Below are 14,700 nucleotides of genomic sequence, written 5' to 3'. Positions count from 1 at the left end.
TGGCTCGCTCTAACCCCGCCCACACCCGTCGCTTTGATGACGTCTCATCTCCTCGCGTTGCTATTGGCGGTTTCCATGGGGACGGCGGCTCCCGGCAGCCCCCGCGGCGCGGGCGCTTCCGGGGACGTGTCTGAGGGCGATGGCGGCCGGGGCGGGAGCGGCGCCGCCCGGGGAGGCGGACGAGCTCTTCGACCTCCGCAACAACTTCTACATCGGCGCCTACCAGGCCGCCATCAACGAGGCGCAGCGGGCCAAGGTCGGGCACGGCGGGCGGCGCTGCTCGGGAGCCAGCGCGGCTCCCTGAGGGAGGGGAGGGTTCGTGAGGGGCGGGTTTGTGAGGGGTCGGTTTGTGAGGGGTGGGTTTGTGAGGGGCAGGTTTGTGAGGGGCGGGTTTGTGAGGGACGGGTGTGTGAGGGACGGGTTTGTGAGGGGTGGGTTTGTGAGGGGTCGGTTTGTGAGGGGTGGGTGTGTGAGGGGCGGGTTTGTGAGGGGTCGGTTTGTGAGGGGTGGGTGTGTGAGGGGCGGGTCTGTGAGGGGCGGGTTTGTGAGGGGAGGGTTTGTGAGGGGAGGGTTCGTGAGGGACGGGTTTGTGAGGGGTCGGTTTGTGAGGGGCGGGTCTGTGAGGGGCGGGTTTGTGAGGGGCGGGTTTGTGAGGGATCGGTCCCGGCTGTGAGGGGAGGGTTTGTGAGGGGCGGGTTCGTGAGGGGTCGGTTTGTGAGGGACGGGTTTGTGAGGGGAGGGTTTGTGAGGGGCGGGTTTGTGAGGGGAGGGTGTGTGAGGAGTCGGTTTGTGAGGGGAGGGTTTGTGAGGGGCGGGTTTGTGAGGGGAGGGTTTGTGAGGGGAGGGTTTGTGAGGGGCGGGTTTGTGAGGGGTCGGTTTGTGAGGGGTCGGTTTGTGAGGGGCGGGTTTGTGAGGGGAGGGTTTGTGAGGGGAGGGTTTGTGAGGGGCGGGTTTGTGAGGGGTCGGTTTGTGAGGGGCGGGTTTGTGAATGGCGGGTTTGTGAGGGGAGGGTTTGTGAGGGGTCGGTTTGTGAGGGGCGGGTTTGTGAGGGGCGGGTTTGTGAGGAGGGGTCGGTCCCGGCTGTGAGGGGTCGGTCCCGGGTCCCGGTCCCGGTCCCAGGTTTGGACAGTTCCTGAGAGGTTTTTGTTTTGCTCTCCCCACAGCCCAGCAGCCCCGAGAAGGAGCTGGAGCGGGACGTGTTCCTGTTCCGAGCCTACATCGCCCAGGTGAGGCCGGGCTGGGGGAACTCCGGGAATCCTGGAATTGTTTGGGCTGGAAGGAGCTCAAAGGGCGCCCAGAGCCATGGCAGGGACACTCCTGCTGTCCCCTGTCCCTGTCCTGCCCAGCCCTGGGCACTCCTGGGGATCCTGGGGCAGCCACGGCTTCCCTGGGAATTCCAGCCCATTCCCTCCCAGCCAGGAATTCCTTCCCAAATTCTCCTTTTCCAGTTTAAACCCATTCCTTGTGTCCTGGGATCCCATCCCAAATCCCAAATCCCTCTCCAGCTCTCCCAGCTCCTTTTTAGGGACTGGGGGCAGCTCCAAGGTTTCCCTGCAGCTTCTCCCACTTTCCTTGGACACTCCCAGGGATGGAACAGCCATGGCTTCCCTGGGAATTCCATCCCATTCCCTCCCAGCCAGGAATTCCTGACCAAATTCTCCTTTTCCAGTTTGAACCCATTCCCCGTGTCCTGGGATCTCATCCCAAATCCCTTTCCAGCTCTCTTGGAGCTCTCCAAGGTTTCCCTGGAGCTTCTCTTTTCCCACTTGGGCACTTCCAGGGATGGAACACCCACAGCTTCCCTGGGAATTCCTTCCCATTCCCTTCCCAGCCAGGAATTCCCTCCCAAATCCCACCCAAATTCCCTTTTCCAGTTTAAACCCATTCCCTGTGTCCTGGAATCCCATCCCAAATCCCTCTCCAGTTCTCCCAGCTCCCTTTTAGGGACTGGGGGCAGCTCCAAGGTTTCCCTGGAGCTTCTCCCACTTTCCTTGGACACTCCCAGGGATGGAACAGCCACAGCTTCCCTGGGAATTCCCTCCCATTCCCTCCCAGCCAGGAATCCATTCCCAAATCCCACCTGTCGCTGTTTTCTGGCCGTGTCCCGTCCCTCCAGCTCCTCAGAATTTATCCCAAATCCCAAATCCCCCCTCTCCCTGCCCTGTGGGAAGCCATTCCCTGCCTCCTGTCCCCCCCCAGATCCCAGGGAGTTCTGTTCCAGCTCCAACCTCACGGCTTTTCCTGGTTTTTTTCCCACTTTTTCCTGCTTTTCCCAGCGGAAGTTTGGCGTGGTGCTGGATGAGATCAAGGCCAACGCCAGCCCCGAGCTGCAGGCTGTCAGGATGTTTGCAGAATTCCTGGCCAACGAGAGCCAGAGGTGAGGGATTCACTGCTGGGAATCTGGGAAAAGAGGGATTGTGGAATTCCAGGGGGTTTTTTGGGACATCAGGGATAACTTCCACTGGTCCAGGATGTTCCAGCCTGGCCTTGGACACTCCCAGGGGTGGAGCAGCTGCGGCTTCTCTGCTTTTCTCCCCCATTTTCATCCCATTCTCTCCCATTTTATCCTGTTATATCCTATTTTATCCCATTTTCTCCCACTTTATCCTGTTTTATCCCATTTTCTCCCATTTCTTACCATTCTATCCCGTTTTCATCCCATTTTCTGCCATTTCTTCCATTTTTATCCCATTTTCATCCCATTCTCTTCCATTTTCTCTTCCTATATCCTGTCTTATCCCTTTTTCTCCCATTTTATCCCATTTTCTCCCACTTTATTCTGTTTTATCCCATTTTCTCACATTTTTTACCATTCTATCCCGTTTTCATCCCATTTTCTGCCATTTCTCCCATTTTTATCCCATTTTCATCCCATTCTCTTCCATTTTCTCCCATTTTATCCTGGTTTATTCCATTCTTTTCCATTTTATCCCGCTTTCTGTCGTTCTATCCCATTTCCATCCTGTTTTCATCCTGTTTTCTGCCATTTCTCCCATTTTCATCCCGTTCTCTTCCATTTTATCCAATTTTATTCCATTTTAATCCCGTTTTCATCCTGTTCTCTTCCATTTCCTCCCATTTCCTCCCATTTTCATCCCATTTTTATCCCGTTCTCTCCCATTTTCTCCCATTTTCATCCCGTTTTCATCCCGTTCTCTTCCATTTTATCCCATTTTTATGTTGTTTTCTCCCATTTTCATTCCATTTTCTCCCATTTTTATCCCATTTTCTCCCGTTTTCTCCCCAAACCACCCCCACATCCCCACTTTCCCCACCTCCCAGGGACTCCATCGTGGCAGAGCTGGACAAGAAAATGTCCAAGAGCGTGGACGTGGCCAACTCCACCTTCCTGCTGATGGCAGCTTCCATCTATTTCCACGACCAGAACCCCGACGCTGCCCTGCGTGCCCTGCACCAGGGGGAGAGCCTGGAGTGGTGAGGGGATTCCCCAGGAATGGGATGGGAGCTTGGGAAGCATCAGGGGGTTCCTGTCGGGGATTTTGGGGCTTTTCCCGCGTTTCCCGTGGGGAATGTGAGGGGTTGGGTGTTGATCTGTGTGGGGTCTGAGCCAGGGAGGGAGCTGGGAGTCAGAGTTGGGGTGGGGAGGGACCTTCAGGATGGTCCCAGGTGGGGTTTGGGGTCAGGAGGAACCTTCAGGATGGTCCCAGGTGGGGTTTGGGGTCAGGAGGGACCTTCAGGATGGTCCCAGGTGGGGTTTGGGGTCAGGTGGGACCTTCAGGACAATCCCAGGTGGGGTTTGGGGTCAGGAGGGACCTTCAGGATGGTCCCAGGTGGGGTTTGGGGTCAGGTGGGACCTTCAGGACAATCCCAGATGGGGTTTGGGGTCAGGAGAGATTTTCAGGACAATCCCAGATGGGGTTTGGGGTCAGGAGGGACCTTCAGGATCATCCCAGATGGGGTTTGGGGTCAGGAGGGACCTTCAGGATGGTCCCAGGTGGGGTTTGGGGTCAGGAGGGACCTTCAGGATGGTCCCAGATGGGGTTTGGGGTCAGGAGGGACCTTCAGGATGGTCCCAGGTGGGGTTTGGGGTCAGGAGGAACCTTCAGGATGGTCCCAGGTGGGGTTTGGGGTCAGGAGGAACCTTCAGGACAATCCCAGGTGGGGTTTGGGGTCAGGAGGGACTTTCAGGACCATCCCAGGTGGGGTTTGGGGTCAGGAGGGACCTTCAGGATCATCCCAGATGGGGTTTGGGGTCAGGTGGGACCTTCAGGACAATCCCAGATGGGGTTTGGGGTCAGGAGAGATTTTCAGGACAATCCCAGATGGGGTTTGGGGTCAGGAGGGACCTTCAGGATCATCCCAGATGGGGTTTGGGGTCAGGAGGGACCTTCAGGATGGTCCCAGGTGGGGTTTGGGGTCAGGAGGGACCTTCAGGATCATCCCAGATGGGGTTTGGGGTCAGGAGGGACCTTCAGGACAATCCCAGGTGGCTCCAAGCCCCATCCAGCCTCTCCTTGGCTGCTCCCAGGGATGGGAATTCTCTGGGAATCTGAGCTGGATTCCAGAGGGATGGATTGATGATCAATCCCTCTGCTCTGTCCTTGCAGCTTGGCCATGATGGTCCAGATCCTGCTGAAGCTCGACAGGCTCGACCTGGCCAGGTGGGATTGGGGCTTCTTCCTTCTCCCTTTTTATTTTCCTTTTTCATTTTTCCTTTCCCTTTCCCCCTCTTTTGCTTTTCCCTTTTTCTTTTCTTTTTTTATTTCTCCTTTCCCTTTTCTTTTCCCTTTTTCTCTCTTTTTCCCCTTTTCCTTTCTCCCCTTTTCCTTTTTCCCCTTTCCCTTTTCCCCCTTTCCCTTTTCCCCCTTTCCCTTTTTCCCCTTTTCCTTTTTCCCCTTTTCCTTTTTCCCCTTTTCCTTTTTCCCCTTTCCCTTTTCCCCCTTTCCCTTTTTCCCCTTTCCCTTTCTCCCCTTTCCCTTTCTCCCCTTTCCCTTTCTCCCCTTTCCCTTTTTCCCCTTTCCCTTTTTCCCCTTTCCCTTTTTCCCCTTTCCCTTTTTCCCCTTTCCCTTTTTCCCCTTTCCCTTTTTCCCCTTTCCCTTTTCCCCCTTTCCCTTTTTCCCCTTTCCCTTTTTCCCCTTTTCCTTTCTCCCCTTTTCCTTTCTCCCCTTTTCCTTTTTCCCCTTTTCCTTTTTCCCCTTTTCCTTTTTCCCCTTTTCCTTTTTCCCCTTTTCCTTTTTCCCCTTTTCCTTTTTCCCCTTTTCCTTTTTCCCCTTTTCCTTTTCCCCCTTTTCCTTTTCCCCCTTTTTCTTTTTCCCCTTTTCCTTTCCCTTTTCCATCTCCTTTCCTTTTCCCTTCTCCAGGAATCAAACCAAGCCTCTCCTGCAAAACTTCAGTGGGGGGGACAAACCCCCCAAGTTTTTATTTTTGTGCTGAAATCCCTTTTCCTTTGTGATTCCCACTTTTCCTGCAGGAAGGAGCTGAAGAAAATGCAGGAGCAGGATGAGGACGCGACCCTGACCCAGCTGGCCACAGCCTGGGTGAACCTGGCCATGGTGGGTCCCAGCCATTCCCAAAATATTCCCAAAACATTCCCAAAGTATCCCAGAGGACACAAAATGTCCTTGGAGGCGTTTGGGAATGAGGCAAAGGTGCTCGGTTTGGGAGCGCAGGTGACGAGGGGGTGGAAATAAACTCCCCAAATTCCATGGAATTTACACCGTGTGGGTGGGAATCAGGAATTCCCAGCATGGGAATGAGCCCTGGATGGAATCCCAGCCCAGGAGTGATCCCTGACTGGGATCCCTGACTGGAATCTCCCAGGAATATTCCAATGGCTGGAATCCCCTCCAGGAATGACCCCTGGCTGGAATCCCTGGCTGGAATTCCCGGGAATTCCCCCATGGACACAATCCCTGTCTGAAATCCCCAGGAATATTCCCATGGATACAATCCCTGTCAGGAATCTCCAGGGATATTCCCATGGATACAATCCCCTCAGGAATTCCCCTATGGATACAATCCCTGTCTGGAATCCCCAGGGATATTCCCATGGCTGGAATCCCTGTCTGGAATCCCTGGGCATTCCCCCGTGGATACAATTCCTGTCTGGAATCCCTGGGAATATTCCCATGGCTGGAATCCCCATCAGGAATCCCCAGGGTTATTCCCATGGACACAATCCCTGTCTGGAATCGCCCCATGGATACAATCCCTGTCTGGAATCCCCAGGAATATTCCCATGGCTGGAATCCCCATCAGGAATCCCCAGGAATATTCCCATGGACACAATCCCTGTCTGGAATCCCTGGGAATTCCCCCATGGATACAATCCCTGTCAGGAATCCCCGGGGAATATTCCCATGGCTGGAATCCCTGTCCGGAATCCCTGTCAGGAATTCCCCCGTGGATACAATCCTCTCAGGAATCCTCAGGAATGTTCCCATGGACACGATCCCTGTCTGGAATCCCCCCATGGACACGATCCCTGTCTGGAATCCCCCCATAGACATGATCCCTGTCTGGAATCCCCCCATGGACACAATCCCTGTCTGGAATCCCCCCATGGACACGATCCCTGTCTGGAATCCCCAGGGATATTCCCATGGATACAATCTCTGTCTGGAATCCCCGGGAATATTCCCATGGACAGGATCCCTGTCTGGAATTCCCAGGGATATTCCCATGGACAGGATCCCTGTCTGGAATCCCCGGGAATATTCCCATGGACACAGTCCCTGTCAGGAATCCCCCCATGGACAGGATCCCTGTCAGGAATCCCCCCATGGACACAATCCCTGTCTGGAATCCCCCCATGCACACGATCCCCTCAGGAATCCCCCCATGGACACGCTCCGTGCCGCTGTGTGTTTGCAGGGCGGGGAGAAGCTGCAGGAGGCGTTTTACACCTTCCAGGAGCTGGCGGAGCGCGGCTGCCCCACGCTGCTGCTGCTCTCGGGCCAGGCCGCGGCCGCCATGGCCCAGGGCCGCTGGGACGAGGCCGAGGGGCTGCTCCAGGAGGCTCTGGACAAGGTAACGGAGCCCCGGGAGCCTCCTCCGGGATCCCCGGAGCCGGGACACGGAGCTGGGAGCTGGGAGCAGGATGGGAGGGGTTGAAGGTTTTGTTTTATTTTATTTTATTTTATTTTATTTTATTTTATTTTATTTTATTTTATTTTATTTTATTTTATTTTATTTTATTTTATTTTATTTTATTTTCCAGTTTATTTTATTTTCTATTTTATTTTATTTTATTTTATTTTATTTTATTTTATTTTATTTTCCAGTTTATTTTATTTTCTATTTTATTTTATTTTATTTTATTTTATTTTATTTTATTTTCCAGTTTATTCTATTTTATTTATTTTATTTTATTTATTTTATTTTATTTTATTTTATTTTATTTTCCAGTTTATTTTATTTTCTATTTTATTTTATTTTATTTTATTTATTTTATTTTATTTTATTTGTTTTATTTTATTTTATTTTATTTTCCAGTTTATTTTATTTTATTTTATTTTACTTTGTTTTATTTTATTTTATTTTTTATTTTTTATATTTTATTTTATATTTTTTATTTTTTATTTTATATTTCACTTTATATTTTCTACTATATTTTCTATTTTATCCCATTTTTTCCACTTTATTTTCCACTTTAATTTCCACTTTATTTTCTATTTTATCCCATTTTTTTCCAGTTTATTTTACACTTTATTTTCCAGTTTATTTTGTACTTTATTTTCCACTTTAATTTCCACTTTATTTTCTACTTTATTTTCTATTTTATCCCATTTTTTTCCAGTTTATTTTACAATTTATCTTCCAGTTTATTTTCTTTTTCATTTTATATTGTATTTTATTTTCTATTTTATCCCATTTATTTTCTATTCTATTTTCACCTTTATTTTCCACTTTATTTTCTACTTTATTTTCTATTTTATCCCATTTTTTTCCGCTTCTATTTTTGCTTTTATTTTCCATTTTATTTTCCATTTTATTTTCCATTTTATTTTCCATTTTATTCTATTTTGTTCCATTTTATTTTCCATTTTATTCCCATTTATCCTATTTTATCTTTTTAAATTTTATTTTAAATTTCATTCTATTTTATTTTACAGCTTTTATTGCTTTGTTTGGGGTTTTTTAATACACATTTAATTTTATATTTAATTTTTTTCCATTTTATTTCACCTCCACAATCCCAGCTGGCTCCAGGCTCTCCTGGGACTCTCCCAGGCACGGAGCATCCATAATTCCTGTGGGAATTCCATCCCAGATCCCCCCCAGATCCCCCCAGATCCCCCCAGATCCCCCCAGATCCCCCCAGATTCCCCTGCCCTGCGTTCCTGCCCTTTCCCGGGCTGATCCCGCTGTTTTTCCAGGACAGCAGCCACCCTGAGACCCTCCTGAACCTCGTGGTGCTGTCCCAGCACCTGGGAAAGCCCCCGGAGGTGAGACGGGATCCCCGGGATCACCGGGATCATGGGATCACTGGGATCACTGGGGTCATTGGGGTCATGGGATCACCGGGATCATGGGATCACTGGGATAACTGGGATCAGATCGCTGGGATCACCAGGATCACCAGGATCATGGGATCACTGGGATAACTGGGGTCATTGGGATCATTGGGATCACTGGGATCACTGGGATCAGATCGCTGGGATCACCGGGATCGTGGGATCACTGGGATAACTGGGGTCATTGGGATCATGGGATCACCGGAATCGTGGGATCACTGGGATAACTGGGGTCATTGGGATCATTGGGATCATTGGGATCACTGGGATCGCTGGGATCTGATCGCCGGGATCACCGGGATCACCGGGATAACTGGGGTCACTGGGATCATGGGATCACTGGGATAACTGGGATCATTGGGATCGCTGGGGTCATGGGATCATCGGGATTGCTGGGATAACTGGGGTCAGATCGCTGGGGTCATGGGATCATCGGGGTCATGGGATCGCTGGGATCATCAGGATCACTGGGATCATGGGATCACTGGGGTTACTGGGATCATGGGATCATTGGGATCACTGGGATAACTGGGATCGCTGGGGTCATGGGATTGCTGGGGTCATGGGGTAACTGGGATCGCTGGGATCACCGGGATCATGGGATCGCTGGGATCACTGAGATGACCAGGATCACTGGGATCATGGGATCATTAGGATCATGGGATTGCTGGGATCACCGGGATCACCAGGATAATGGATCACTGGGGTCACTGGGATCATTGGGATCGCTTCACTGGGATCACCGGGATCACTGGGATAACAGGGATCACTGAGATGACCGGGATCACTGGGATCATGGGATCATTGGGATCACTGGGATAACTGGGATCACCAGATTCAGTGGATCCTGCTGGTTTCAGGGAGAGAATCAGGAATTTAGATGGAAAAAAAAATACCATTTTGAGTTTTAAATTCATCTCTTCCTGATTTTTAATTCAAATTGGAACCACCACTGAAAGTTTCTTTGGAGCTATTTTATTTCTTATTTCAGTTATTTCAAATATTTCATTTTTTCAGTGGATCCTGCTGGTTTCAGGAAGAAAATCAGGAATTTAGTGAGGGGAAAACAAAACAATTTTTAGTTTTAAATTCAGCTCTTTCTGATTTTTAATTCAAATTGGAACCACCACTGAAAGTTTCTTTTGAGCTGTTTTATTTCTTATTTCAAATATTTCATTTTTTCACTGGATCCTGCTGGTTTCAGGGAGAAAATCAGGAATTTAGGTGGGAAAAAAATCACATTTAGGTGGGATTTGTTTCACTCTGACATCTCAAAATTCTGATTTTTTGGCTCCCCCAGGTGAGTAATCGTTACCTGTCGCAGCTGAAGGATGCTCACAAAAACCATCCCTTCATCAAGGAGTACCAGGCCAAGGTAGGGAGGGGAAAAAATCCAAATAATAATAGAAATCAATCAAATAAATAGAATTTTTTAGAGATAAATTTAAGTTAGGATAATTTATTTATAGTGTGTGTGGTATTGTATAATTATAATGTTATGAGATATTTAAATTATATTGGATTTTATTATATTGTGTTGTATTAATTATGTTACATTTTCTTACATTAAATTATGTTAATTAGATTATATTTTATATAGAAAATCAGATTAGATTGTATTATGTATAATATAATACAATATAATGTAATATAATTATTAGATATTGCATTAATTATGTTACATTACATTATATTATGTTAATTAGATGATATTTTATATAGAATATAAGATTAGATTGTATTATTATATATAATACAATATAATATAATTATTAGATATTGTATTAATTATGTTACATTACATTATATTATGTTAATTAGATTATATTTAATATAGAATATAAGATTAGATTGTATTATTATATATAATACAATATAATATAATGTAATATTATTAGATATTGTATTGCATTAATTATATTACACTATATTATATTAATTGGTTTATATTTTATATATAAGATTAGATTGTACTATTATATATAATATAATATAATATATTCTATAAATTATATTATATTACATTATATTAATTATATTATATTTTATATATAATGTAAGATTAGATTGTATTATATATAATGTAATGTAATATAATTATTCTATTAGGTTATATTATTATATTACTTTATTATATTATTAAATTATATTATAATATCTAATTTTCTATTGTATTATATATAATATTTATATAATTTCTTTATAAAACAAATAAATAGAATTTTTGATGGAGCCAGGGGGACAAACCAAACCAAACCAAACCAAATTCAATTTCCAAATAAAATCCCAAGGGCAGCTCTTTTGGGAATTCCAAGCCTGGAATAAAAGCTCTGAGCTGCAGATTTTTTAATCCAGGTGGGAATTTTTGTGTTCAAACAGGAAAAAAAAAAACAAAACTGGGAGAGGGAATTTGGGAAGGGAAAAGTAGGAAAAAAAATCAGGAAAACTGGATGGGTGGGATTTGCTGCTGGAATTCCTTGGATTTAGGGAGCTGGCTGGGGTCTGTCCAGCTAGGGGAGAGTTAATGAATGTGAATTTTATTGGGGTTGATTGAGAGGGATTAATTAGGGGTTAATTAGGAGTTAATTTCCTGCCTTTCTTTCTGGCTGTGGTTGCAGGAGAACGACTTTGACCGCCTGGCCCTGCAGTACACACCCAGTGCCTGAGGCTGGGAATGCTCCTGGAGCAGGGAAAATCCCTCTGGAACAGGGTAAATCCCCTCTGGAACAGGGAAAATCCCCTCTGGAACACAAAATATCCCCTCTGGAACACAAAATATCCCCTCTGGAACACAAAATATCCCCTCTGGAACCTGGAAATTCCTTCTGGGACACAAAATATCCCCTCTGGAACCCAGAAATTCCTTCTGGAACACAAAATATCCCCCTGGAACCCAGAAATTCCTTCTGGGACACAAAATATCCCCTCTGGAAGCTGGAAATTCCTTCTGGGACACAAAATATCCCCCTGGAACCCAGAAATTCCTTCTGGAACACAAAATATCCCCTCTGGATCCTGGAAATTCCTTCTGGGACACAAAATATCCACTCTGGAACATAAAATATCCCCTCTGGAGTAGGGAAAATCCCCTCAGGAACCTGGAAATTCCTTTTGGGACACAAAATATCCCCTCTGGAACACAAAATATCCCCTCTGGAACCTAGAAATTCCTTCTGGGACACAAAATATCCCCCTGGAACCCAGAAATTCCTTCTGGAACACAAAATATCCCCTCTGGAACCTGGAAATTCCTTCTGCAACACATAATATCCACTCTGGAACATAAAATATCCCCTCTGGAGCAGGGAAAATCCCCTCAGGAACCTGGAAATTCCTTCTGCAACACATAATATCCACTCTGGAACATAAAATATCCCCTCTGGAGCAGGGAAAATCCCCTCAGGAACCTGGAAATTCCTTCTGGAACACAAAATATCCCCTCTGGAACACAAAATATCCCCTCTGGAACACAAAATATCCCCTCTGGAACCTGGAAATTCCTCCTGGAACACAAAATATCTCCCTGGAACAGGGATAATCCCCTCTGGGACACAAAAATCCCCCTTGGAACATAAAATATCCCCTCTGGGACAGGGATTATCCCCTCTGGAACACAAAATATCCACTCTGGGACACAAAAATCCTCTCTGGAACATAAAATATCCCCTCTGGAGTAGGGAAAATCCCCTCTTGAACCCAGAAATTCCTTTTGGGACACAAAATATCCCCTCTGGAACAGGGATCATCCCCTCTGGAACACAAAACTCCTCTCTGGAACATAAAATATCCCCTCTGGAGTAGGGAAAATCCCCTCTGGAACACAAAAATCCCCCCAGAACACAATCCTCTCTGGTACACAAAATATCCCCTCTGGGACAGGGAAAATCCCCTCTGGAACCCAGAAATTCCCTCTGGAGCACAAAATATCCCCCTGGAACAGGGATTATCCCCCCTGGAACACAAAAATCCCCTCTGGGACACAAAATATTCCTTCTGGAACACAAAATATCCCCCTGGAACATAAAATATTCCCCTGGAACATAAAATATCCCCTCTGGAGCAGGGAAAATCCCCTCTGGAACTCAGAAGATCTCCTCTGGAACCCAAAAATCCCCTCTGGAACCCAGAAATTCCTCCTGGAACACAAAATATCCCCTCTGGATCTGACAATTCCTCTTGGGAAAAAGAAGAATCCCTGGGCTTGCTGCTGGGCAAAAGAAGGAAACCCCCAAAATAAAATCAATAAATAAAAAATAATAAAATAAAAATGAAAATAAAAATTATTGTGGCAGAGAATTTTTCCCAATCCCTGCTGGGTCCAACCTGGATTTTTAGGAATTTTTAGGAATTTTTCCAGGTCTAACCTGGATTTTTAGGAATTTTTTAGGAATTTTCCCCAATCCCTGCCAGGAACCCCATGATCCAACCTGAATTCTTAGGAATTTTCCCAGGTCTAACCTGGTTTTTTTAGGAATTTTTTTAGGAATTTTCCCAGGTCCAATCTGGATTTTTAGGAATTTTTTATGAATTTTCCCAGGTCTAACCAGGTGTTTTAGGAATTTTTTAGGATTTTTTTTTGGGAATTTTCCCAGGTTTACCCTGGTTTTTTAGGAATTTTTTTAGGATTTTTTTTAGGAATTTTTTAGGAATTTTCCCAGGTTTATCCTGTTTTTTTAGGATTTTTTTTTAGGAATTTTTTTTTTATTTTCCCAGGTCCAATCTGGATTTTTAGGAATTTTTTATGAATTTTCCCAGGTCTAACCTGGTTTTTTAGGAATTTTTTAGGATTTTTTTTTTCGGAATTTTTTTTAGGAATTTTTCCAAGTTTACCCTATTTTTTTAGAAATTTTTTTAGGAATTTTTTTAGGAATTTTCCCAGGTCCAATCTGGATTTTTATGAATTTTTTATGAATTTTCCCAGGTCTAACCTGGATTTTTAGGAATTTTTTAGGATTTTTTTTTTAGGAATTTTCCCAGGTTTACCCTGGGTTTTTAGGAATTTTTTTAGGACTTTTCCCAGGTCTAACCTGGATTTTGGGGAATTTTTTTAGGATACTTTTTAGGAATTTTTTTAGGAATTTTCCCAGGTCCAACCTGGATTTTTAGGAATTTTTTAGGATTTTTTTTAGGATTTTTTTTTTTAGGAATTTTCCCAGGTCTAACCTGGATTTTGGGGAATTTTTTTAGGAATTTTTTTTGGAATTTTCCCAGATCCAACCTGGATTTTTGGGAATTTTTTAGGATTTTTTTTAGGAATTTTTTTAAGGAATTTTCCCAGGTCTAACCTGGATTTTTGGGAATTTTTTTAGGATTTTTTCAGGAATTTTTTTAGGAATTTTTTTAGGAATTTTCCCACCTCCAACCTGAATATTTAGGAATTTTTCAGGAATCCCTACCACCATCCAACCTATTTTTTTTTTTAGGAATTCTCATTCCCCCCAATCCCCCCCAATCCCCACCAGTCCCAACCTTCATTTTTAACACCCATCACCATTCCCATGGGAATTCACCCCAAAATTTGGGATTTCCTTGGAATTCTCCCCCTGCTCTGTCCCTGAAAGGTCCCTTTGTGTCCCCTGGCTCCATCCCAGCTCCATTCCAGGGATGAATTTTCCCTTTGTGCAGCTCTGAAAGGCTCCAGTGTTCCGGAAAATTCCTTCACAATTCCTTCCAAACTCCCAAAATCCAGAGTGGAAACCTCCAGTGTCAGCCCAGAGAAATCCGGCTTTAAATTGAATTTATTTCGCTTTTTCCTTTCCCTGGCAGCTCCAGGAATTTTTTTTTTTAGTTGGAATTTTTCTAGAATTTATTTATAAAACAAATAAATTGAATTTTGTTTTTCCTAGGCATCCTCAAGGTGCATTTTATGACTCCAGACCCACCTTAAAAGCGATTTTTATTATTCCAGATCCATCTTAAAACTGATTTTTGTTATTCCAGACCCACCTTAAAACTGAATTTTATTATTCCAGATCCATCTTAAAAGTTTTTATTCCAGATCCATCTGAAAAATGGAATTTTATTATTCCATACCCACCTTAAAACTGATTTTTATTATTTCAAATCCATCTTAAAACTGATTTTTATTATTCCAGATCTATCTTAAAAGTTTTTATTCCAGACCCATCTGAAAAATGGAATTTTATTGTTCCAGATCCATTTTAAAAGTGAATTTTATTATTCCAGATCCATCTTAAAACTGAATTTTATTATTCCAGATCCA

The 14,700-nt window shown here is 44.9% G+C and overlaps 1 protein-coding gene across 3 annotated transcripts; it reads left to right on the top strand.

Annotated features, from left to right (window-relative positions):
* Positions 1-98: 98 nt before the first annotated feature.
* On the top strand, positions 99-12,650 carry COPE (COPI coat complex subunit epsilon). 3 transcript variants are annotated; one of them, XM_058859003.1, is made up of 11 exons: positions 99-256; positions 1,164-1,226; positions 2,277-2,377; positions 3,283-3,435; positions 4,569-4,622; positions 5,432-5,513; positions 6,835-6,990; positions 8,340-8,408; positions 9,778-9,852; positions 11,096-11,187; positions 12,541-12,650. In XM_058859003.1, exons 1-10 carry the CDS (start codon positions 140-142, stop codon positions 11,141-11,143), a joined length of 918 nt encoding a protein of 305 aa, XP_058714986.1. In that variant the 5' UTR covers positions 99-139; the 3' UTR covers positions 11,144-11,187; positions 12,541-12,650. The 3 variants fall into 3 exon arrangements, with proteins under 3 accessions (XP_058714986.1, XP_058714985.1, XP_058714987.1); XM_058859002.1 differs by lacking the exon at positions 12,541-12,650 and having other exon boundaries at positions 11,096-11,370; XM_058859004.1 differs by lacking the exons at positions 6,835-6,990; positions 12,541-12,650 and having other exon boundaries at positions 11,096-11,330.
* Positions 12,651-14,700: the final 2,050 nt, after the last annotated feature.

The sequence above is a fragment of the Poecile atricapillus genome, chromosome 28, assembly GCF_030490865.1.
Source record: "Poecile atricapillus isolate bPoeAtr1 chromosome 28, bPoeAtr1.hap1, whole genome shotgun sequence".
NCBI classification, from domain to species: Eukaryota; Metazoa; Chordata; class Aves; order Passeriformes; family Paridae; genus Poecile; species Poecile atricapillus.
Note: the sequence above shows the minus strand (reverse complement) of the source record. Positions and strands in the feature narration are given on the sequence as shown.

What these genes read in the sequence shown, in the direction of transcription:
- COPE (XM_058859003.1), top strand. Translation starts at nt 140, where the DNA reads ATGGCGGCCGGGGCGGGAGCGGCGCCGCCCGGGGAGGCGGACGAGCTC. An exon ending in GACAGGCTCGACCTGGCCAG is followed by an intron (nt 4,623 to 5,431) that starts GTGGGATTGGGG and finishes CTTTTCCTGCAG; the next exon opens with GAAGGAGCTGAAGAAAATGC. An exon ending in CCTGGGTGAACCTGGCCATG is followed by an intron (nt 5,514 to 6,834) that starts GTGGGTCCCAGC and finishes GTGTGTTTGCAG; the next exon opens with GGCGGGGAGAAGCTGCAGGA.